Source organism: Quercus robur, chromosome 5 (assembly GCF_932294415.1).
Source record: "Quercus robur chromosome 5, dhQueRobu3.1, whole genome shotgun sequence".
NCBI classification, from domain to species: Eukaryota; Viridiplantae; Streptophyta; class Magnoliopsida; order Fagales; family Fagaceae; genus Quercus; species Quercus robur.
This window is the reverse complement of record NC_065538.1, coordinates 61,599,133-61,624,672: the sequence shown is the minus strand read 5'-3', so window position 1 is coordinate 61,624,672 and position 25,540 is coordinate 61,599,133. Positions and strand designations below refer to the sequence as shown.

The following is a 25,540-nucleotide window of genomic DNA, read 5'->3' as shown; positions in this document are numbered from 1 at the left end:
CCAAACGTGATGGGCAAAACATTTCCTTGTAGAGTGGGTTTTTCATTGAGCGCGTATCTTCCAGAATTATCCTTCTACTAGGATTCTGATTTCCTTTGGGATTCTACCAGATTTCAAACGTGTGTAACAAATATTTTAAGTCATGCTAGGCCTTGGTCTCTCACCTATTGCCGGCCCATGGGCTAGGATCCGTCAGGCCCAATGTAGCGAATGTTCGTCATGCTATTTTTTACCCCTTCAGTTGCCCCCTTCACTTTATGGTCCGTCATGATTTAGGTGGTCGGACTAGTAGGGTGACGGTTCAATTTTAATTGAGGTTGACGGTTCAAGATTATTTAGGTTGACGGTTAAAGACTCTTGAAGTTGACGGTTGAAGTTTCTAGAAGTTAACGGTTCTTCAAGAGGACATGAACTGCGAACATTTATTGACAGGTTGTCAAGCATTTATGAGGCATTCCACGTGTCACTTTTTGATTGGATTTTGTAACGGATCGAAGCGTCGCTTCGTCTTCCGTGCATCTCTCATATATATAACACACTTCTCCTCCCTCATTTCTACAGTTTTCAACCAAAACATATTGTTAGAGCGCCATCGCGAACCTTGTCAGAGCACTCCGTCGAACATCTGTACCCGTCAACTATACAACCATCGACTTTTCGTTACTCAAAGAGCGGTGAGTATTGTTATTATTATTTTTTCCAAGTCCTGCATTTTGTGCTTACATTTTGCTAGACCTACACACCAATCAGTCACTACTAGATCCGTCAGTCTTAGGTTTTGTCATCGATTGTAGGCAATGTCTAGTGCGTCGAGTAATCAGTCAATAGTTCGTGACGGGGTGGAATGCGAGGAAGTATACTCGTCCGATCATAAAGATCTAGAGAGTCCTGGCGAAGATAGGAGTCTGTCCGCTTCTTCCTCGTCCTCAACAAATGAGGATATGGAGATGGTTGAAGTAGAAGATACGTCTGATGACGGCGAGGATCAACCATTGGGATCCGTCATTGGTGCTGATGGACTTAAGGAGTTCATCATGCTACCAGAGTGGACAGTGCATAAATTCACATCCATCATCAGGGAGAAACATTTCAGCACTTTTAGGGCTAACTTCCAAATTCCGGACTACATTCCAGTCCGTCTACCCTATGTATCAGAGAAATGTTATTACGAAGGGGTAGAAGGTGTCAGAGTGTACGAGCAGATGCTGAAGGCGGGACTTAGGTTTTCGCTAAGTACCCTACATAGAGAACTTTTAAAATATTTGGGTCTGTCCGTCACCCAGATATCCCCAAATGCTTGGAGGGTCTTCATAGCAATGGAGATTCTCTATGGTGCTATGACAGACGACGCTAGGAGGCTGACGGTGCATGAATTCCTTCATTGCTACCGTCCAGACAAAATTGACAGGTCAAGGGGAATGTATAGTTTTGCCAGTAGGAGCCCATTGTTGAAGGTTATTTTTGAAACACCCGACTCAAATATAGACTAGAAGAGTCGTTACTTCTTCCTAGAGGGTGACGAGTGGATAAGCCGTCCAGGAGAGACGGAGTATATGCCCGTCGACACAACTTGGGGAGTATTACATCCATCTCGTATGCATTCGTCCTAATTTGCAAATTCTTTTTATATTTGTCAGTTATGATTCTTTTTCCTAACTGTCCATTTCCTTTGCAAGTAGACGACGCCCACAAGTTAGTGTTGAGGAGTTTGGTTTTCTCGAGAAGATTTTTCAAAAGACCAAGCCGGAAGAAAAGGACTTGGGCGAAGTTGGTAAATCCAGACACCATTCATTGGTATTGTGATGGTCCTGAACCCACTCTTGAAACCGTCAGATATAACGAGAGAATTCATAGACATAAGTCCGTCAACCTTTATTTTCTATAAACAGCTTCAACTTAGTTAATGACTTTATCCATCCTTCTTTGCAGAGATGGATGATGCTAAGAGGAGGGCTCTGATAAAGGCACAGGCTGCCAAAAGAAAAGAGTCTGGCGAGGTGGTTCCTAAGGGGACGGCTCCGTCAATAAAAAGAAAGCCTCCATCCAAATTTGACCGTCCACTTAAGCAGCAGAAAGTCTCTCTGGAACCCGTCGTCGAGTTAATGGCTGAGGGTACGAAGACCGTCACCCCAGTAAAGCACGGGTCGGGCAAAGGTTTGATGAAGGCCCCGTCCATAAGCCAAGAGAAGCCTCTTCCTCTCCTTCGTGACGACTCCAAATTCACCCTGGAGAAGCTTTCTTCTATAATCTCGTCTGAGGATTACGAGGATTTGGGTAATCACTCGACGGAGGCGATGGGGAGACGGGTCTCTTTGTTGTTGCACAGGTAATGTTTGTCCGTCAGTTTACGCCCGTCCATTCTACTTTGTCTTTGTCTAACACTCTTAACTTGTTTGTTTCAGTCCTTGGTCAAGATGAAGGTCTAATGGACCGGTGCCTTAATTGTGAGGCGGCCCTGGAATGTGTTCGAGCAAAGGCGGAGCAGACGGAGAGTGAGCTAAGTCAACTTAGCAAGTGGAAGTCCACTATGGAGAAAAAGTTTGACCTTTCAGAGCAGGTAAGGAAAGAGCTTGAGCAAAAGACGGATGAGGCTGGGAAGGCCTTAGAGGTCAAAGAAAAGGAAATCCAAGACTTAAAGGAAAAGCTCCGTCAGGCTAAAGAGGTAGCTATCTGAGAATACCATGATTCTGACGCCTTATTGGGCGAGCTGGGGGGCTCGTTCCTTCAAGGCTTTGATAACGCACTCCGTCAAGTTAAGAAAGCCTACCCTGAACTGGACGTGTCAATGATAAATGTCAACGACCAAGACCAGACGTCTACTTTGCCCGTCGCCTCAGAGAATACAGACGACCTCTTTGCTGAGGAGGCAGTTCAAGGTGATGGAGAATCAGCTCCAGCAAAAAATGTTCAAGATGCCGACCCAAAAATGTAGATTTTTTTTTTCTTTTTTTTTGTGAGAACGATCCATCCTTAATTTTGTGTATTAAACTGTACCCTCTGAGGGTTTTATCCGTCGTTATAGCATTATTTTACAATTTTATGCTTGCTATATCAATCTTTATTATTTTTTGAATGATGCATAAATATCCGTCCTCTTCAAGTTGTTCATTATAGAACTGGCCATTTTTATTGACTTGTGTAGTTTTTGTTTTTGGACGATCCGTCCTACTTGAATATTTTAGGTATCCTATCCCGTCCTTTATTGTGGACTTGGAAATTTTCACCTAATGGGGTAATCTGTGTAGTTGATGGGCTTGTGTCCGTTCAATTAGAATTTATTGCATATCAAACGCTATGTCTGAGACTACCCGTCTATTTGGTGGATTTTGTTTTAACCGTCCATTTTTATTGACTTTGAGGAGTTTTCTTACGTCAGGGATAATTCGCCTATATAGCGTAATTTAATTTCATCCGTCTATTTATGGGCTTTGACTGTTGCCCGTCTAGGGTGATTTGTCCATTTTTTGGATTTGTAAATATTTCCAACCCATGTGTGATCCGTCCACTTTGTGGTCTTGGTAGGTATTTCCACCCACTGAGTGATCCGTCCACTTTGGGGGTTTTCAAATATTTTTACCCTTTGGGTGTTCTGTCCACCTTGTGAACTTTTGTAAATATTTTCACCTTATGGGTGATTCATCCACTTTGTGTACTTCGTAGATATTCTCACCCTATGGATGATCCGTCCATTTTGTGGACTAACTATTTTCACCTTATCAGTGACCCGTCCATTTTGTGAATTTTGTAAATATTTTCACCTTATGGGTGATTCGTCCACTTTGTGGACTTTGTAGATATTCTCACCTTATGGGTGATCCGTCCACTTTGTGGACTAACTATTTTCACCTTATCAGTGATTCGTCCACTTTGTGAACTTTGTAAATATTTTCACCTTATGGGTGATCCATCCACTTTGTGGACTTTGTAGATATTCTCACCCTATGGGTGATCCGTCCACTTTGTGGATTCTAGTAGTCATCTGCACCCACGGTTTTCCATCCTTGAATTTAATTAGAAAAGCATGGTTGTGTCTGAATAATTCCTCTTTAAAAAGAAAATGCGTTTGTAGGAAAAGTACCTGCCCCCTTAGGTTTAAAAAGGCACAAAATATTGTAGCAAAAATTATTAAAGGAAAACTAGTAATTGTAGCTAAAATTAAATAAACTGGGAAATTGGGGATCATCGCTGGTTTTTCATATTCTCTCTACTGGTAGTATTTCCGTAGATGCTCCGTGTTCCAAGGGTGTTGCAGCTTTTGTCCGTCCATTGTCTCGAGGTGGTAGGTCCCCTTCCTTTGCCATGATGCGATCCTGTAGGATCCTTCCCAGTTGGGGCCGAGCTTTCCTTGCGAAGGATCACTAGCGGCACCCATTACTTTCCGTAGTACAAGATCACCGACCTGGAAGTCCCTATGCCTCACTTTGGTGTGTAGTGTTTTGCCATGAGATTCTGATAACGCGCCAACCTCTGCTTTGCTACCGCTCTGACTTCGTCCACTAGGTCGAGCTGGAGGCGTATGGCCTCTTTGTTCTTATCTTCGTCGTAGCTCTCCACCCTGTAGCTCGTGAGCCCCACTTCTGCTGGAATTACAGCTTCAGTTCCATATGCAAGTGGAAATGGTGTTTCTCCAGTGGGTGTTCTTGCCGTGGTCCAGTATGCCCATAGGACGTTTAGTAGTTCGTCCGGCCAGATGCCCTTTGCCCCCTCAAGTTGGGTCTTGATTATCTTGAGCAAGGATCGGTTTGTGACTTCGACTTGCTCATTTGCCTATGGGTGTGCGAGCGACGAATAGTGATTCTTGATCCCTAGCTCCGAGCAGAAGTCTCTGAACGCGCTGTTGTCGAATTGCTTACCGTTGTCAGAAACCAGTACTCTGGGTATCCCGTACCTGCATATGATATTCCTCTTAGACAAAACTTCGGATGTTCTTCTCCGTGACGATGGCTAAGGCTTCCGCCTCTACCCACTTAGTGAAGTAGTTTATGCTAACTACCAGGAATTTTAGCTGTCGGATCACCGTCGGGAATGGGCCCATGATATCAAGTCCCCATTGTGCAAACGGCCAGGGTGGCATCATAGGGGTCAGTTCTTCGGACGGCTGTCTGATGAAATTGCTGAACCTCTGGCATTTGTCGCAAGACTAGACATAAGCTTGCGCGTCCTTCATCATTGTAGGCTAGTAGTATCCTGCTCGGATTAACTTGTGTACTAATGATCGCGCGCCTAAGTGGTTTTCGTAGATACCCTCGTGTACTTCTCTCATCACGTAATCTGCTTCCTCTTGGCCCAAACACCTCAGGTACGGTCGAGAGAAACCTCTTTTATATAAGACATCCTTTATCAGCACAAACCGTGATGCCTGGACCTTTAACTTTCTTGCGACGCCCTTCTCTTCCGGTAACACCCTAGTTTTTAGGTAGGCTATCAATGGCGTAGTCCAATTACACTCAGAGTTTACTACCTGCATATTTAATCCGTCATCGATAAGTGAGGAGAGTTAAACGAATGATAATACCTGTTCGGGAACCAGCATAAACTCGGCTGACGCAGCTTTTGCTAGATGGTCGGCACATTCATTTTCTTCTCTTGGGATCTGAATGAATTTGACTTTGAGGTCACTGATTCGGTATTTTACTTCTTCTAAATGCCTCTTCATTCTATCATTCTTGCACTCGTAGTCGCCATTGATCTGACTCGTTACCACCTGTGAATCGCAGTGTACGACTATGTTTTCTGCTCCCGTGGCCTTTGCAAGGTCTAGCCCTGCCACCAAGGCATCATACTCTACCTCGTTGTTGGTTGTGGGGAAATCCAGTCGGATCATACATTGGATCTTGTCCCCCTGCGGAGTTTGGATCACTACGCTGGCTCCTCCGGCTCGTCTATTTGAAGATCCGTCTGTATAGATATTCCATTGTTCTTTCTTTTCCTCCACCTGGCCGTTCCCAAGAGTGAACTCGGCGATGAAGTCAGCTACTACCTGCCCTTTTACGGCCGTCCCCGGGCGGTATTGGATGTCAAACTCGCTCAGCTCTACTGCCCACAAAGCCATTCTTCCTGCCGCTTCTGGGCTACTCATGGCTTTTCTCAATGGCTTGTCCATTAAGACAACGATGGTATGCGCTTGAAAGTATGGCTTAAGTCTTCGCGTCGCGATTATCAACGCGAAAGCCAACTTCTCCATCTGAGGGTACCTCTCTTCTGCCCCTCAGAGTACTCGACTAATAAAGTAGACTGGTTTCTGGGATCCATCCTCCTCTCTTACCAAAGCTGCGCTTATTGCAGCTTGTGAAACGGCTAAATATAAGTAGAGTTCTTCTCCCGGCATAGATGGACTGAGCAACGGTGGAGATGAGAGATATGCCTTTAAGTCGTTGAATGTCGTCTGACATTCATTCGTCCACTCAAATGATTTCCTTAGAGTGCGGAAGAATGGTAGACACCTGTCCGTCGCCCTTGAGACGAACCTGTTTAGGGCTGCGATCTTTCCGTTTAAACTTTGGACCTCCTTAACCATCCTTGGTGGCTCCAACTCCATTATGGCCCGCACCTTCTCTGGGTTGACCTTTATTCCTCTTTGGGACACCATGAAACCCAAGAACTTCCCAATTGTCACTCCGAACACGCACTTGTTTGGATTCAGCTTCATGTTGAATGATCGGAGTGTGTCAAATGTCTCCCTGAGGTCGTCTAGGTAATCAACTTCATGCAGGCTTTTTACCAACATGTTGTCAACATAAACCTATACGTTCTTGCCGATCTGATGTGCAAACATCTTGTTCATTAGCCTTTGGTATGTTGCCCCAGCATTTTTGAGTCCAAAAGGCATCACCTTGTAGCAGAATAATCCCTGGCTTGTAACGAAGGAGGTCTTCTCTTGATCAGATTCGTCCATCCTGATTTGGTTGTAGCCGGAGAAAGCGTCTATAAAACTTAGGAGCTGGTGTCTCGCAGTCAAATCTACCAAGGCATCTATCTGTGGGAGCGGGTAGCTGTCTTTAGGACAAGCCTTGTTGAGGTCCGTGAAGTCTACGCACATCCTCCAGTTTCTGTTGGCCTTTTTAACCATGACAACGTTTGCCAACTAGTCGGGGTAATATACTTCCCGGATGAAACCTGCCTCCAGTAACTTTCGAACTTCCTCGGTTATGGCTTTGTCCCGCTCTTGGGCGAAGACTCGTTTCCTTTGCTGGATTGGAGGGAATGAGGGCGACACATTTAACTTGTGGACCATGACTGAGGGGTCAATTCCTGGCATGTCTTCATGACTCTAGGCGAACACGTCTTGGTTATCTCTGGGGAAAGTCGTGATCGTTTGGCGCACTGGCCAACTAGCTAGTATGCCAATTTTAGTCGTCCATTCAGGCCATGTGTCATCAAGTCTCACCTCTTCCAACTCTTCAACCGGCTCTGCTAATGCTTGTTGCTTTCCGATACATATTGTTTGCTGTTGATCCTCCATTTCTAACATGGCAATATAGTATTTCCGTGCTGCTATTTGGTTTCCTCGCAGTTTTCCCACCCCATACTCTGTCAGGAATTTAATCATCAGGTGGTATGTTGAAGTTATTGTCTTCTAGGAATTGAGAGTGGGTAGCCCGAGGATGGCATTGTAGGCGGACAAGTAGTCGACTACGTGAAAAGTTACTTCCTTAGTGATCTGTTGGGGATAATCACCTGCCATCACAGCTAGGGTTATTGCGCCCAAGGGGAACACCTTCGTTCCCCTAAATCCCACGAGTGGGGCATTCGTTGGGATCAACCATTCCCTGTTAATTCTCATTTGCTGGATAGTACAGGATGTCCGTTGAGCTGCCGTTGTCGACGAGGACCCGATGCATGTTATAATCCCCTATTTGCAAGCTGACCACAAGTGTGTCATCATGAGGATGGTGAAGTCTCCGAGCGTTATCCTTTGAAAATCCGATAACGGGGTTATCTATTCGTGGCATCTTGGGTACGGATCCTGTAAGTTGGATGTTATGAACCATTCTGAGGTAGATTTTGCAGGCTTTTTTGGAAGATTTGGCTGCGGTTGTGCCCCCTACTATCATTCTTATGTCCCCTATAGGTGGTCTAGGGTGTTCGTTCTCCCGTCGTGGGGCCTATTCCTGCGACAGATCGGTTCTTTCCTTGCTGACGAACCTTTGTAGCTTCCCTTGTCTGATAAGGGCCTCAATCTGCTGTTTCAGGTCGTAACAGTTGGCTGTGTCATGCCCGTGGTCTCGGTGAAAGCGACAATACTTGTCCCTTGGCCTCTTGTTGGGATCTCCCTTTAATTTACCAGGAAACATCAGTGCTCCTTGATCTTTGATTTGCATCAAGACTTGATCTATTGGGGCGGTTAATGGGGTGAAATTGGTGAAATTTCCAGTGGGGGGTCTAGGGCGTTTTTCATCTCGTTGATCTCTGGTTCTAGCAACCTTTCACCCCCAATCCTGTCATGTGTCCTCTTGTCTCTCCCTCTTCTTAGGTTTCTCTTCGCGGGCTAGCAATGCATCTTCTGCGTTCATGTATTTGGTGGCTCTGTAGAGCATGTCTGTCATGGTTTTTGGGTCATTCTTGTATAAAGAAAACAAAAACTTACCCTTCTGCAGCCCGTGAATGCAACTATGAGTATCTTATCTTCAGCTTCTTCAATTGAAAGGGCTTCCTTGTTGAAACGAGTTATGTAGGCTCGCAGCGTCTTGTCTTCTCGCTCCTTGATGCTCATTAAGCACGCGGTGGACCTTTTGTACTGATGTCCGCCTATGAAGTGCGAGGTGAACTGGGCGCTCAACTCTTTTTGAAAGTGTTGATGGAGCTTCGTGTCAATCTACTGAACCAAACCCTCGCAGGGCCCTTCAGCGTCGTTGGGAATGCCCTACACATGACCTCGTCTGGTATCCCTTGAAGGTGCATCAAGGTCTTGAAAGTCTCTAGATGATCGAAGGGATCCTTGACCCCATCGTAGCTTTCGATTTGGGGCATGCGGAATTTCTGGGGCAAAGGGAATGAGTTGACGGAGGTAGTGAATGGTGAGTCAGTTCTGTTTACTAGGTCGTCAAGATCATTGGACACTCGTCCCTTGAGGGCATTCATTATGACCTTCATCTGCTCCTTCATTGCTTGCATCTCTGCGATAATAGGTGGAGGGGCCGAATCCATGAGGGATGGAAGGCTCATGGTTTGCTGTTCTGGTCTGCTTAGGGCGTTGCTGCCTTCTGGCTTCTCTGGGTCCCTTCGTTCAGCATTGGTACCTTCTTGGTTTTCCTCCTGAACGTTATGTCCTGCATCCCTTTGGCGTAGCTGCTCCTCCAGATCATGGTTCTGTTTTGTGAGTTGTTCTACCGCTGCCATGAGAGTCTGGACCTGCCTCTCTAATGCAGTAGATCTTTGCGGCTCGTCTCCTTGAACGTTGTTGGTGGTAGCCATCGAGCGAGTGAGTACCATGTAACTCTTATGTCTGGGAGGCGATAGTCTGGCTAAACTCTTCGATTCCCCACAAACGGCACCAACTGATGATGCCGTAAAATCACCAGTGAGCTACACGATCCTCGCACACTTGAACTAACAACCTGCAAGAAGAAAGAAGTGATCTAGCAGAGGACACCGGTGTGGTGCCAGCCAAATACTCTTCGAAGGTCAAGTTAGAACTATTCTTAACTCTAGAGTGCTAGAGAAGGGGAAATTATGTGTACCTTGATTTGTGAGGGTATTGGGGCTTTTATAGTAGTAGAAGGTTGGTCTTTCTTCCTTGATGTAGAAGTCTTTTCCTTATAGGACTCTACTTGAGTAATCCCAAACGTGATGGGCAAAACATTTCCTTGTAGAGTGGGTCTTTCATTGGGCGCGTATCTTCCAGAATTATCCTTCTACTAGGATTCTGATTTCCTTTGGGATTCTACCAGATTTCAAATGTGTGTAACAAGTATTTTAAGTCATGCTAGGTCCTGGGCTCTCACCTATTGCCGGCCCATGGGCTAGGATCCGTCAGGCCCAATGTAGCGAATGTTCGTCATGCTATTTTTTACCCCTTCAATATATATATAATTTTTTTTTATTATTTATAAAAACTAAATATTTGGCAAAAAAAAAAAAAAAATGGCCTACTAGATGTACCGGACAATATTACATTAGTCTTATGAAATTTGTAATATGTGTCTATATGTGGACAATATTACATTAGTCTTATGAAAACGGCGGCCTCCCATGGCTTTACACTTCTTTAAATTTCAATTTCATACAAAAAGAGAAGGGGAATTTCTTCTCTAGAGAGATATTGGGGAAATAGAGCTAAAGGGAGAGAGAAAGAAAGAGGCAGATAGTGTTTTAAGGGTTTGAGAGAAATTTTGAATGGATGATTTTGGGTTAAATGATCCGGTTGGTGCTGCTATGTTTCTATTAGTTTTTAACCATGGTTTGGTTTTTTAACAAGAGTTAATTTAATGGTTAATTGGTGATGTGGAGCTGAGTCATAAATTTAAACTAAGTGGCACTTTCCTATTGGGTGGGAGGAGCTGTGATGTGGTCCTCTCCAGGAGGAAGCAATAATTTCTCCTATATGTGAGGACTGAGGAGGCGGTACTGGGCAGTCCTGCACTTTCACTTGACTTTGAAATTACAAACTAGGACGGTGACTATTCATCAATCGCGGTTGAGGTGTGGACACTGGACTGGATACCCACATATATCACTTTTACTACTTACATTACATATACAACTTTTTCTCGGTCCGTCCCATAATGTCACTCACGCTCGCACGCTCCTAATTTACGAAACTAGTCCCATATTTTTCTTTGTTTTGTTCTTTTTGGGGAAAAAAAACACAACACAACACACAGGCCGACGTTGTTCCAAGAATCATGACTCAAGACCCTAAACAAGCTCCTCCTCCTCCTCTTCCTCCTGTTACGCCGTCTCAGCCAACTACTGCCGCCCCGCCTCAGCAGGATTCGACTCAGGCCGACCCAACTCTTCCTCCGCCGCCACCAACTCCTCCACCACCACCATTCGATCCAAGTCGAAGTACATTATTCTCTCTCTCTTTGTTTTCTTTGTTTTTTTTTTTTTTTTAATTTCTCTATTTACCGTAATTTCTCACTCGCTATACTTCGATTTCCTTTAGTTTTGTTTCAACTCATGGAATTAATTTGAATTTTGGTGATCTTTCTTTTGGGTTTCAATTTTGGATTTTTTGTGGGTTTTAGTCCTTTTATGTAGAATGTGGCACTCTCAGATTTTGATCCATGAATTAGTTTTTACGCTATTGTTTGGGCTGGCTTACTTTCTTTCTTTCTTTGCTTTTCTTGTCACCAAGAGACTTAACACAATTTTGCCAATTCAAAACCCGCTAAAAGTGTGTATGTGATAAAAAGGGGATCTTTTATATCAATTACATGGTATTTTTCTATTGTAGTTGTGGGTTTGACTTAATTTTGCTGATTTTACCTGGGATTAGTGGTGTCAACATTGTCTCCCCCATTAACCCAAAAAAAAAGAAAAAAAAAAAAAAAAAACAATTTCAATACCTTTTCTTTTTGTATAATGCAATTAATGGATCCATGATAAGATTTTTGGGAACCATGAAAATTAACAAGTTTTCTTTGAAATTATGGACTTGTTTCTTGCCACTTATGGATATGCCTACATATGCCTTTTTTTTTAAGTTTTGTCAGCATAAACACAAATTTTCAAGTTTCATACTTAATAGACCTGTGCATAGTTTTGATGTTAGTTACATGCATACCTTTCATGCCAAGATGGAATTTTAGGTTCTTCTAAGTTTAAACAATTTGGGTATTGATATGAGAACAGACGCGCATGGATATTTTAAAAATAATGTTGACATTCCAGAAAGTATCAAAATTTTGTTTCTTCATGAGTTGTTTGGCTTAATTTTGTGTGTTTGTTATGGAAGCTGGCTTATGATCCATCTTTTTTTCTATATCTCACAATTGCCATATTTTTCTTTCTTTGAAGTGATTGGCATAATTAAAAGGAAGGCCTTGATAAAAGAGTTAGCTGCGCTATACCATGCTGAGTGTCTCACTTATTGTCAAGAGCTTTTGGAACTTCAAAAAAAATGGGATGAGGTTAGAAATACTGCCTCCCTATTTCAGTTGTGCATTTATATGCTGTAATTTTTTCACTTTGAATTATATTTCATAATCTTGACTTGAAAATGTATAGTCATAATTGTAAAAAGTTTCTTATTTAACAATTGATTAGATAACTACCCATAAAGCTGGTTATTGGTCTCCTTGCACATTTCCTATTCGGATTTGTCCATGTGTGGACTTTAGCAAGTTATGTGTGTGGTCTTTTCTCAACCTCATTATGTCTTTAGATTGCCAAATTGGAATATCTGATTGGTTGTGGATATCTTATAACCTATTGACAAAAATGGATTTCTTATAGTTTTGCTTTCATACATATCACTCTTGAACTGGTCTTAAAGGCCTTGATTTGGTTTTTTTTTTTGGTGGGGGGGGGGGGGGGGGGGGCTGAGAAAGGACAAGTCATGTATGGTCTTAAAATTTTGAAGGCAAGTCTTTTTAAACCTTCCTGCAAATTATCTAGGAGCTCTTTTTAAGCTAGAACCTCCTCATTTGGAGAGGTAACACAGACTTTTGAGGAGTTATTTTCCTTGAGGGTGATTTGATAATGGACCACGTTCATAGGGTGAGAATTGGTGTTGGGTTTGGATTATTCTGTTATTCAAATATTGTCATGTCATGTTGACCGCAGGGTGAACTGAAGGGCCTAGGTAAGACATGAGAGACATTTGAGGAGACCATCTTGATTGTAATTACTTTAGATTGATAACTTTAATGCTAAGATTTTAGACATTCTCTACTTTTGCATCTGTTTAATCTTCAGGTGCCTCAGATAAAAAGACACTGTGAAGTAATGATTGCAAGTGTCTTAGTACATTTCATAGGCCTATGATCATTCTTTTTAACAAAAATGGTTTAAAATCATCAAAATTCTTTAAAGTTTATGTAGGAACATTTAGTTGTCCGTCAAACATCTCTATTATTCATTCCCTTCTAGCTATTTTTTAGCTCTCCCTCACTTTCAAGATCATAATGCAGATAATCAACAAATCAGATCAGATGGGATTTAACCAACCCATGCTAGCCATATAGGTGCCATGTGGCTCCAACATTATCTAGCTCAGTAGTTGATAATTTGCTATGTTTACTGCTGCACTTGCACTGCCACAGTGTTCAATTTAGCATACAGATTTAATATAATACTTCATTTGAATGAAAAATGCTGCTATATTACTTTTAATACATAGGTTTTATTACTACATAGTTTTTATGATAGTGCGGTCATGGTTTGACTGCTTTCTTGTCCATTAGGGTCTAATCTTACCCCTTCTTTAAGTGGTGCAACTTTAATGATATTGACAATTGTTTCTTGTAAATCCTATCCTAGAGCTCATTTTCAGCTGTAGGAATTTCATTGCTGTGTTTTTGTCTTAAACTGTTAATTGATCTAGATTTTTCAATATGATAATCTGCCTTAAATCTTAATTATTTCTCACTTGAGCGGGTCTTTAAAATGCTTGCAGCCATTTATTGACTTGAAGGCTCCAGACATTTCAAGGAAAGAGACAATGAGGCCACCCAAACGTCTAAAAAAGGCCCGCTAGGCATTGATATAACGTAAGGTTTGGCATCGTGATCTTGCTTATGCATTACAAATTCTTGTTGGTGTGTCCAAATTTTCCTAGATCGCCTTTGCTAAGCTTATATAACGTAGATTTTACATAGGTTACAGTTCCTTGTTTTACAGTTTGCTATGTAATCAGTCTTTCTTGGGTTTTTTGCATCTACTAGTGAAGCAAGTTCTAAACCACTTGTTGCTGAACGAAGTGGGCAAGAGAGAGGGGTGGTTCTTTAAGAGATGTGTATATTCATATTGGTGAACTGTGTTGTACATAATACATGGATGCTTTGGTCAAATAGGGACCGATTTAATTTGATGTTATGAGAAAATGTATTGCCTATATTATCATTAATTGGATGCTTGTGTGCTTCTTAGCTCTTCTACTTTTTCTCTCCTTTACATAGATATATGGTTATGGATTTGATTTGTTTTCTAGTCACCAATTATACATTGATGATTTGGTTTGAAAGCTTCATGTACAACCGAGGAAGTACGGACGGCACGGGATTAAAATGGTTATACTAATCAGAGTGTAATTCTTCACCATTTAGAAATTAACCCTCGGTTCTGTTTTGCACACACACGTACAGGATCCTTTTTGAGTAAGGACAATGAATAATTTTTGGGGAAAATTATAATTTAAACTCCATAACCATAATTTAAGCAGGGTTTCAAAATAAGTTTCACACATTTAGAAGTTTTTAAATTACACCCTATACTTTTAACAACGTTTCAATTCAAATTATAAATCTATTTAACTAAACAAAAGATGCCGTGTGAATATTTTAACATGTATATCTATATCTAATTAAACAAAAAGATGCCGTATGAATATTTTAACATGTATATCTATTATGTATGAACTTAATTATTATTATTATTTTTGATAGAGTATGAACTTAATTATACTCCAAGCTATACTGCTTCATTTTATTTAAACACTAGTAATGCCAATTCTTATCTATTAAATATGAAATTGAATTTACTCCAAGCCATAATACGTCATTTTATTTAAACACTAGTAATGCCAATTCGATGATCATTTCTTTGTATGTTGATGAACGCGAATTATGGCACAATACAATACACAGTAGAGGTAGAAATCATGACCATAAGCATGATGTAATAAACCAGTAAGAACATCGTCTAGAATTGAAACTAATCTATGGCAACTTAGGAAATCACAAAACGTGTCATGTATAAAAATAGTTTTTACAATATTTTGTAAGAAATATATATATATATATATATTTTTTACATAATTTTTTTAATGAACCTATGCATCTCACGGTCATAATGTCTTTCAATAATTTCCAGCCACTATGCTGAAAGTATGTCCAAGTGGCTTATATTTCTTGTTGCATACACATCTACCACACAACACAGACCGGAAAAAGAAGGGGGCAAATTCACCATGGTATATGCATGAAACCTCCAATTATACTACTCATCCTCCTTAAAAAAAGTAATGATAATAAAGGACAAGTTCCCATCCTACCACGAATAAAGATATTGATTGCAATTCTAGGATTCTAGTATTGGTAAAACTGATTGTAATGGGTCAATTTCATCGCCTCGTGACATGTCTCGATAGACAAGATGCTCTTTGTTCTTGAACCCGAGCTCAAGATGGAGAGCCAAACCCAAGTACTCACATCAACACACACAATGATGAAGGCCAGCGACTTGTCATAGAAGCTACACAAATGAAACGAGTCCACAGACAAATGGGTTAAACTAGAATCAACTAGTGACTACGACTTGCCTCATAGAAGAGAGAGAGAGAGAGAGAGAGTTTTGCTTGTGATATCAAGCATGGAGAAAACTTTTTTGGCATTTTGTTTGGGTTAGAGTGATTTTCATCACTTATCACTCAATTTTCATAACTCATTACTTACTTTTCATAGGGTTCATATTCGTTCTAGTTGTTTAGCTTGATTTTCATCTCAATTTCCATAACTCATAACTCAAAAAATTTGAGTTAAAGTTGTGGAAAATGAGAACATTTTTTTATTGTTTCCAAATTATAAAAACAGAGTTACCATGACAATCTTGTAATTTTGCTCAGCTAAATGGACCCCACCCACATGTATTGTCACCATTAAGCGCAAAACATTAATTGCGCACTCCAACGGCTCTTTTAACTTGCAAGTATCAGCCTTTTGTTTTTCCTTTACTTTTTCTTTATGGCCTGTTTGGATGAAGGGAGAGTGAAGGGGAGTAGAATAGAATTGACTAAAAATAAGCTAATTTTGTGCTAAATCTACTCTACTCTACTCTACTCCCCCTCCCTCCCCCTCAATCCAAACGGACAATTACTTTCACTTTCCCTTAACATTTGTTTTGGTTTCCATTTTATTGTGTTTCTGAAAAAGTCAATTGAACATTTTTTGGAAGCTGTTGCATTTGAAGTAGTGAAGAAGATCTCCCTCTTCTTCTTCTTCATTAGATCTTGGCCTTGCAAAATCTGTAGCTTCAGTCTTTGCTCTTGGGTGTTCGTGTGCATTGTGAAGGTTGTAGTGGTCTCGCATCTTGGTTGGTTGCAAGAAGCCTTGGGTCTCTCTTATGAAAGATCTTAAAAGAGTTATGGGAACTTCCATCCAAACACATTGCAAGTAGAGTTATGGGAAACTTTTGAGTTACAAATAGGAGAATTGAGTAATGAATTAGAATGATGAGATTTGAGTGTTGAGATATGAAAATTGAGTACCCTCCAAGCCAAACATAGTCTTGTATTTGGCTCACGCGTACAAATTTTATTGAGGGAGTAATTATAATCTCTTTGGTAGGTGGAACGATTTTATGGTCCAAAAAATCTCTTCTCAAAACAAAAGTTGTTCAAAAAAAATCATAAAAATCATCTTTCAAGGAGTTGCTAGACTTGAGTAGTTAGTTTTAAGGGAGAGATTAAAACCATTTGATTTCATGCCAATCGAGTTAAATTGGTTACCCAAATCCTACGTGCATACGTCCCTGATAAAATTGACTTCATTTAAAACAACTTGGTAGTATTGTGTTGAAATTGCTAAAAGTGAGGGATTATGTCAGTTGACAATTGACATTAATGGTGATGAACAAACATCTATTGGTAGGTCATTTTTTTGGCAGAAATTAACCGGTGTTTCAACAGTTTAAGCTAGTTTTCAATGTGTGCTTGGTTTGCATAGTGCATCATCCTTGGGGCTCATGGATTGCAAGTGCTCCAAACCCATTTGTTAAATTTTCTTTGAGGTTCAGGGTCTATGAATGAAATCTCTCTTTTGCACTCCAAATCACATTTCTGTGAATTCCCCCAATGAGCTTTTCTCACATTGAGATAGAGAAAGTAAGGATAATGGGCTCAAGTTCATTTAGACTAGTAGCTTGTAGCATTGGACCTCCTAATTTTGCTTCAGCTGTTTGTTTTGGGCTTCTCAACGAATTACCCCAAAAAGTACACCAAAAAGAAATAAGAAACAAAGATATTGAAGAAAATGCAGAACTATTATGCTCTTGAACTTCCAAAATTTTCAAATCCGGAAAATTACAAATTTACCACCTCAAAGGGTCTTGAAATGGTTTTTTTACACTTGCTATCATATCCTCTTTCCATGGGGCCATTCTCTCTTAAACCCACACTGCACTTTCCTATAACCTATTCCTTTTGACGTAATGTATAGCTGTTTCAAACTAAATTCACTGATTACTTACCTGCAAGTAACATAAAAAAAATCAGACAACACAATCTCTGTAGCTAAATTAAGAATTAAATTTAATAAGGAGACAGAGAGAGAGAGACAGAGGTGCTAATAGAGAGTAGGGTATACCTCGGTTTTTTAAACTATGAATGTCCTTATCATTTCCCATAATCTACTCGGGGAACTGGGTGAAGAAATCTGCCCCTCCATAATCATTTCAGCTGAAGGTCCCATTTCATGGACAAACTTGACAGACTCTGACAGTCGATTCAGTAGGTTCATCAATGCAATCACTTCATTCCGTTGCAATTGCAGCTGTGAAGGCCAATGCAAAATGCTTTAGTGTTTAAAAGGAAAAAAGAATATACTTTCGCTCATGAATAAACCAAAGTGGCATGATATGTTTTTAATTTTTGCAAAATGTCTTGTATAAGGGTCACCATCTTAGAAGTCCCAATTTTGGAGGAAATATTTGAGAGGCTTCTAAAATATTTTTCTTTTAGAGAAATTCATAGATACTAGTACCCTAGGAAGATCAGCAGGTGACAAAAAACGTGACATGCTACCTAAAGATAATTTGAAACTTCAAAATGACTGAAGGAAATAAATACTTACATTCTGAAGCAAGTGTTCCCGGCCATCAACAGAGAAGAGGATTTTCAATGCAGTACCCAGCCCAAGGACCTGAAGCTTTCCCCAAAGACGACACTTCTCGCATCCTACACAGTCCATTATTGCACTGCAATGCCAATGAGGATTTGTTATATCATTTCCAAAGGCATGGGCCAGTCATATTAGCAGTAAAGCAATCAAAGTGAGTGGAAATATGCAGAGTAGAAATTGTTCTACAGTTTCTCCAGCTCTGAGAGTGATATTTAATGCCAAGAGCGGCAACGTTATGATACTAGACAAGGATTGAGAACAACATTCTAAACAAACAATAACTACATAGTGCATTGGGTTTGGTGGAAAGGGGAGAGGGGAAAAATGAAGGAAAAAGATGGAAGGAAAAGGTATTTTCATTATCTAGTTGTAAGGAGAAACAGGGAACAGAGAGATTTAGGCAGATGCAATTTCCTTCAGGCCCACATATTTGTTCCCTCCCAAAGTGGGCAGAAAGGGAAGTAAGGAAGCAGCTTATACCATGAGATTACCTCCATGCTCCTTGTACTTTATGCCAACACATCCTTTATAGAAGGGCATATAAGTCGGACAAACCAAACAATGGAAAAACATTCTCCTCCCCTTCTTTCCTTGTTTCTCCCTATCTAGACATCTAAACAGAGAAACATCTTTCCTTCCCTCGCCCTTTCTTTGCTCCTTTCTTAATCCACTCCATTTCCTATGATGCCCCAAAACTAGGAAACATGGACACTTCATTTGGGGGGCTATACCTTTGTTGAATATGGGACACGTCTGGGACACTTTTGCAAGCATGTCCCAGCTGTATCCTTTCCTTTCTTCTCTTTTCTATTTTGAAAAATTGCTAGACATGGCCAAGACACATGAGAGACATTTATCTTTTATTTCTTTTTAGTTTCAATCATGAACACTTATATAGCAATCTTTTATTTACTGTTTTGGATCTTATTCTTGGTTTGTATTCTAACGTATAAACATCATTATTAGTCATGAATTCACTTTAGTATCCCTTATTGCTCTTAAATTGATGTGTTTAACATTATAAGAAAAAATAGATGCTTAAAAATTATTTTAAAATATAAATAAATATATATTTAATAATTAATTAATATGAGTATCCTTGCTGTGTTGTGTCTAATATTTCAAAAATTGTCGGGTCACCATGTCATACCCATGTCCATGTCCATGCTTCCTAGCCCCAAAGTGTTAAAAATGAATTCTAGAAACATCTTAAGACACTATCCAGAATGGATCCAAGATTTTTTTTCCCCTTCTTCATAAGTAAAAACAATCAATGATCAAATGGCTAATGAGAAATACCTTATGTTTCTGAATTGCTTTTGTATTTCCTGCTTTAGTTCAGGTCCACGTTGGCCTTTCCACAACTTAGCTTCGTCAAATGGGACTGGGCATGCAGCTTGCAATTTGGGATTAAAAAGTAGCTGTCTTATCAAGGACTGTGTCTTCAAGTCCTCAGTAGGGTTAGCAGTATCATATTCAGCATGTTCCAAATAATCTGCTGCCTGAAATGCATTCAGCAAAAGATTACCATTGGGATGAATTTTAATTCATTATTATAACCCCATCAAGGCACACAGTTTATATAACAGAATATTCCATCAAGTGAAAAACATTTCTCACATAAACAAAATATGGCACTTTAAGAACAACTCCAGAGTTTAAACTCACCTTTGTCACAGCTCGGAGAACAAAGAGATATGTGAAGTACAAGTTTCTGACACGATCTGGATATCTTAGGACCCTATCATACATCAATGAGAGATTTTGACCCCACTGGAATAAAACAAATAAAAAGGAAAAAATAAAGAATGGTCAGATCTTTCAATACATTATCATTCAAAAACTAAATTAAGGAAGGTTACACATTGACCCCAGTGATGGGAACAATTTCTCATCCTTTACCCTATAAAGCATCTAAAAGACTAAAACTACCCACCACTAGTGCAAGTGTTCTCTGAGGCAAGTTACAGCCCAGATCATGTAATTGAGGCAACATTTTCATTCTGCACTAACTTAAATATGGAGCATCTGAGAGATTATGACCTAAAAAGTCAAATATACCAACAGTATTTTATTTTATAAATGAATTTGCCATATGTTTATTAAGGAGATTGAAGAAAAAATTAAAACAACTTTACCAGGTATGTACATATAAAAATTTCAGTGTGTATATAAAGGGCTTAGCCAACAAGTTGCATTGATCACAGGTGTAGAAACTATACTGATCACATGGGTCAAATATGCAATTTTTATGCAAACACCATGTGAACTGTCTATCTTCAAAAAGCAAAAAGATAAGTGTCTAAAGGTATGCAAAATTAGAATTGTACCAAGTTTGTAGCTTCATCGATTAGATAATCAGCAGCTATATGAATTGAAATTGAGGAGTGAAGACCAGATATCAGTTTGTACAAAATTTTTTCCTCTTGGCATAACTCTTCAGACGGATCTGCAAAAGTTGAAAATCAACAAAAAGGTAAGGATCGATTACTCATTATGAAGCAAGAAAACTCATCATAACAGCCCCCCCACCCCACCCCCCAACACAAAAATATGGAGAAACTGGAAAAACTCTCAAAGAAGACCAAAGTTAAATTCTAAATTACCATTTGCCACTAGATAATAAAGTATAAGGATGCAAATTTAACTGTCATCATGAGACAGTACTTCAACAATAATTCCCAAAAAATAAAAGGTAAGAAAATTCACTGGAATCAAAGTCTTGTCATCTTCAACATAAGTAAAGATGTAATGTCCTACGTCCTCATCATAAATGCAAATCATTGTTAGGAGCTCAACAGGCACTGACAATAAAGAGACAAAGATTGCAGTGGGAACCCAGCATACAGGTGAAGTAGGCATGTTAATCACCAATTTTAGAATAACATTCCAGCTCTTCATAACGAATTCAATGAAGGGTTTCCCAAAATATTCTATGGCAAGGGTGAAGGCAACAGTTATGTGATAGCAATAATGACTACTCAGCTAAGCCATACAAAATTTAAGAGAGAGAGAGAGAGAGAATAGCAACATTTAACAATAGAAATTAATGATGAACATAAAAATAAATTATGCCCTGTGAGATAGAGAACAAATATTATCGATGAACATTTGGCATACACAAAGAGGACAACTCACATTTGGGGCAGTTCTCACTATAGACAGAATCCCAAATCCTTCTAGCAGATGGACCAGTGTAACCGGTATAGCGTTCAGGATTGAGTTGTAGGTTAACATATGTCATCTCAGCTGCAAATGTAAATGGGTTTCATTTATAAGCCATAAGACAATCTTCATAGAATATAATTAAACAATGAATGCTATCCTCATTTTCTGTATTTGACATTTACATCAACAATAAAGGATCTCCTCCCATTTAACCCTCTAGTTTCCTCCAATTTTAATCTGGATGTACACAAAATCTGATAGTCTTAAAACACACACACACAAAATCAAATGAATGCCAAGTTTCGCACTTGGCTAAAATTGGAGGGAATCGGAGGATTTAAATGGGAGGGGATCTTGTCCCAATATTTATATATTCATAACAACACAAAAAACAATGAATTGTGCAGGAAAAATATGACACTAACAATTATCAGTTTCGTCATCATTTGTCCAGGGATTGTCTGTTTCTGTCCAGCCTCTGAAAGCTTTACTATCTATTGTACGATCCACGGCTGCCTGTGGCTTCCCTTCTTGACAGATAGGATCATCTGGTGAGAGGACATTACGGGGCTCCTTAAATAATTCAGGGAACTCACTTTCTGGGCATTCACAAACACTGCAATCCCGCAGACGGCACATACCATCATCAGGCCAGAAAGGACAGTCACACCACAACTTAACCTACCATAAATAAGATTCACAAGGACGATCAGCTGAGGACAACACCAAATTTCAAGAACAGAAGCAAGCAACAATGCTTGAAAATTTTCTATATATATATTGGTAAGTTACACATGCATCTACTGCATCTTGGTCCCATGACCTCACCCTCCGTCTCATTATTATGGGAGACTCAAGGTAAATGTATATTCAGGCTATTCAAATTTACACTCTTGAGAAGAATATCGCATATGTAATCAATCATATAGATTAATATTTGGTATGTAATCAACAAAACTTCTAAAATCTCCAAAAGATCCATGCCTTGTTTCTTATGCAGATACCTTAACACCACGCCGATATTAATACTAATACTGTAGTAAAATTCAACTATATAATGATCAAAATTGTGCTAAGCATTACTTTCAAAAAATGATTATTCAATAGAAGGATCACATATTAGTTCTTATATAATCAGTCAACTTCTAGCCAATAAATCAAAACAACTGCCAAACCTTGAAATACCGGAAGAACGGGGTTTTAACAAGCTCTTGGAGCGATGGATGCAACACTTCCTCATTAAGTCGGTCCACGGTCTCGTAATCACAACAACAATCCTCAACAATCCCAGTATACTGCACAAATTGCAAAACCCAAAAACCCCGTTAACAGTACATAATCATAAAGAACTGAAATTTGAATCAAACCCAATTCTAATTTCCCCATCTCAAAGTCTAAACACAACAAAAATCAGGTAATATGACAAAACTAGTTCGAAGAATTGAAACACAAATTGTAAAACCCAAAAACCCAGTTAACAGTACAAAATCCTAAAGAACTAAAATTTGAATCAAACCCAATTCTAATTTTTCCCATCTCAAAGCCAAAAACACAACAAAAATGGGGTAATATGACAAAACTAGTTCAAAGAATTGAAACACAAATGCATGGACATGAACAGTGACTAAACACAACATAAAACAATAACAATCAAACATTCCCATTCCTTCCTGCATACTTTCCTTCATTTTCTCAGTACCCAAACAAGAGAAGAAAAGAAAAATGACACGCACAGAGAGGTTGAGAATTGACCTTGGCGCAGCGACAAGGCGTTTGTCGAAAGAGAGACAATCTGGTAGAGTCTTTGGAAGAGACAACAGCCATAGCAACAAAGAGAACGACGAGAGTTCCAAACACCGCCATTAATCTCCATCGCTTTCCACGGGCCTTGGTTTCAATCTCTGCTTTCTTCCCCATCTGGAAAAAAAATAAAAAATCTCAAAATTCTAGAGCGCACCCCACCCCTCTGTTTGGTTACCGAGAAAACGGAAAGAAAATCCCAGAAATAGTTTTCCTGTGAATATGATCTCGGTGCCGTTACTTTTGAGGAAAATGGAATGAACGCAAAAGTGGGTCTCTGTCTTTCTCTGTGTGTGTGTGAGTTTTTGAAGAGTAAAATTAGTTGATGGTAATAAATAGGCTGTGTGCTTTAAATGGATGGTTTTGGAATTTACTTTTCTTGGGATTTGGTTTTCCAATCCAAATGTAGGAATTATGTGGAAAATTGGGAAAATCTGTAAGAAACCTCAGACACTAAGGAAATGAAAAATTGGTGGGCGGTGTGGTGTTGATGGTTTTTAATTTTTGTTTTGTTGAATTCAACGGTTCAGACGGAGAAAAGTAGTGTGAGTTGTAGAAAATCAAAATCAGGGGTAAGGGGGACTTTTTGGGCTCGAATGTTCTAGTAGTTGGGTTTGGTTGGACTAAGCCTATTTATAGTAAAGCCCGGCCTACAGTTGACTTTTATAAGTTCATACTTCATAGGAGTATTTTATTTTTGTGATTTGGGGAACAAAGTTAGGAATATTATATGATATATTTTACAATATCTACATGTGAGTAATATGATAAGAAATTTAAAATTTGAACTTCCCCTATATTAAAAATTAATTAATGTTTTAACGTATTGATAAGAAATAACAATCATAATATGGACACTATATTTTTTTTTTTTATAAACCATTAATGCGAAATATAATAATATTAATTCTCTTTGTTTAAATTTAATGTATTGTATAGTTTTGATTAAATAGTATAAATCAAAAAGTGTGTTTAGTACTTTTTTTTAATTAAAAATTTTAAATATTATAATACTTTATATATACTAGAAATAAAATTTTAACAATAAAAGTGAAATATGTTGTTTTAATTTCAAGTGAAATAAAGGGGAAAAAAAATTTATTTTGTGTGTAGATAGATTTATGCGTGAGGCTAATGGTCAGACTTTTGACATGTAATATGTAAAATGTTTTATGGGCTTGACAATATGGAGTTACCTATAAATTTTAAAGGATTTCAACCCATTGTTAATTGAATTATCAATTGTTTGAGTAAATTTAAAGTTAATTTTACTGCTTAACATTCCTATAGATTGAATTGGTTGGGTCCAATGTTGAGGTCATTTGATCAAGTACAGAACATCAAAGAACAGACATTAATTTGACTCTTACAGTCTTACTATTATTGTTCCTTAACGTGTTGTTGATAAACTAAAACCAGTTCCATCACTTGGGAGTTTCATCATTTCAATGTGCGTTGTCTTTGGCTAAAATGGGTTTGCCATCAAGTTGACTATTTCGTAGTTTATGAACCATGCATGGGTCTTGTTCCTTCTTTATGATATTTACACATGTTATTTCTTTTTTCTTTTTTTAGAGTAAGCTATTTCCAAAAAAATAAAATAAAAAGAATTTATCTATCAGAAACAGTTGTATTTACCATTTATTAATATCTGATAAGTATGTACAACTTTGCTGTAGAGTATATATTGAGGACTATAGACACATCTTTCATTCACAGTATTTTTCATACTTTATTGAAATGATAAGTTATGAGTAATGGATAATTATTTTTTCATGCATTTGTTATTGACTTCACTTACTTTTTATCATTTACAACCTGTTACCTCAACAAGTTGTGAAAAAAATTGTATTCCTAAACTTATTCCAATATTTATATTAAATTTTTTAGTTATCCCTTAGAGATATACTAAGGAATAAGGCTAAAGAACATTTTGAAATTTCTTGAATGTGGATTAAAAAAATGTTAAAATATATATTAGGGATTTAAATCTTGAATATTTTTATGGAAAATATCAAAAGATGTCAATTAAGCTAAAATGCTTTTGACCTTTAGAAACTATAATTATTGACATCAAAAGGGGTATATAAATTGTTTCTATTTTTTCAATAGCTATAATAAAATTTCAATCTATGATATTTGGTCCATGTCTCATAAATTGTTTGAGTTGTACATTGTTTGAATGTAAACAAAATTTCTAATGAATTAAAATCGCATTGTCATTTAATCCTTTGAATGAATTTGTGAGTCTATCATGTAGTTGACTCAAGCTAACAATAAATAAATATAAAAGCTCCTTTTAGGTACCACAAAAAAAATAGTAACTCTTTGGAAACTATAATGGTCATATCAATAAATGGGTCAATATTACTCTAATCTTCTCTATACCCCCCAATCCAAATATACGCTTTAATGAACATAACATTTTTACGCACCATTAAACAGTAACTCTTTAGAAACTAAAATTGGTCACATCAATGACGGGACCAACTAGACTTAAAAGGAGGCCATTGGCCCCCTTCGTCTATGAAAAACAATTGAAGTCTCCTTTGAAGTTGTTTGAGTGATACATT

General features: G+C 38.7%; 2 protein-coding genes across 6 annotated transcripts; one reads left to right on the top strand and one right to left on the bottom strand.

Annotated features, from left to right (window-relative positions):
* The first annotated feature begins 10,566 nt into the window (after positions 1-10,566).
* LOC126726570 (uncharacterized) lies at positions 10,567-14,011 on the top strand. 5 transcript variants are annotated; one of them, XM_050431844.1, is made up of 4 exons: positions 10,567-11,007; positions 11,962-12,074; positions 13,562-13,655; positions 13,786-14,011. In XM_050431844.1, the coding sequence occupies exons 1-3, from the start codon at positions 10,845-10,847 to the stop codon at positions 13,640-13,642; spliced, it is 357 nt and encodes a 118-aa protein (XP_050287801.1). In that variant the 5' UTR covers positions 10,567-10,844; the 3' UTR covers positions 13,643-13,655; positions 13,786-14,011. The 5 variants fall into 5 exon arrangements, with proteins under 5 accessions (XP_050287801.1, XP_050287799.1, XP_050287802.1 ...); XM_050431842.1 differs by having other exon boundaries at positions 13,771-14,011; XM_050431845.1 differs by having other exon boundaries at positions 13,562-13,660.
* A 3,112-nt stretch (positions 14,012-17,123) lies between these two features.
* Positions 17,124-23,497, bottom strand: LOC126726569 (endoplasmic reticulum oxidoreductin-2-like). Its single transcript, XM_050431839.1, has 10 exons — positions 22,920-23,497; positions 22,343-22,462; positions 21,593-21,848; positions 21,138-21,248; positions 20,330-20,448; positions 19,668-19,772; positions 19,299-19,501; positions 17,952-18,075; positions 17,466-17,651; positions 17,124-17,349 (listed from the first exon to the last, which is right to left on the bottom strand). The coding sequence occupies exons 1-9, from the start codon at positions 23,082-23,084 to the stop codon at positions 17,475-17,477; spliced, it is 1,380 nt and encodes a 459-aa protein (XP_050287796.1). The 5' UTR covers positions 23,085-23,497; the 3' UTR covers positions 17,124-17,349; positions 17,466-17,474.
* Positions 23,498-25,540: the final 2,043 nt, after the last annotated feature.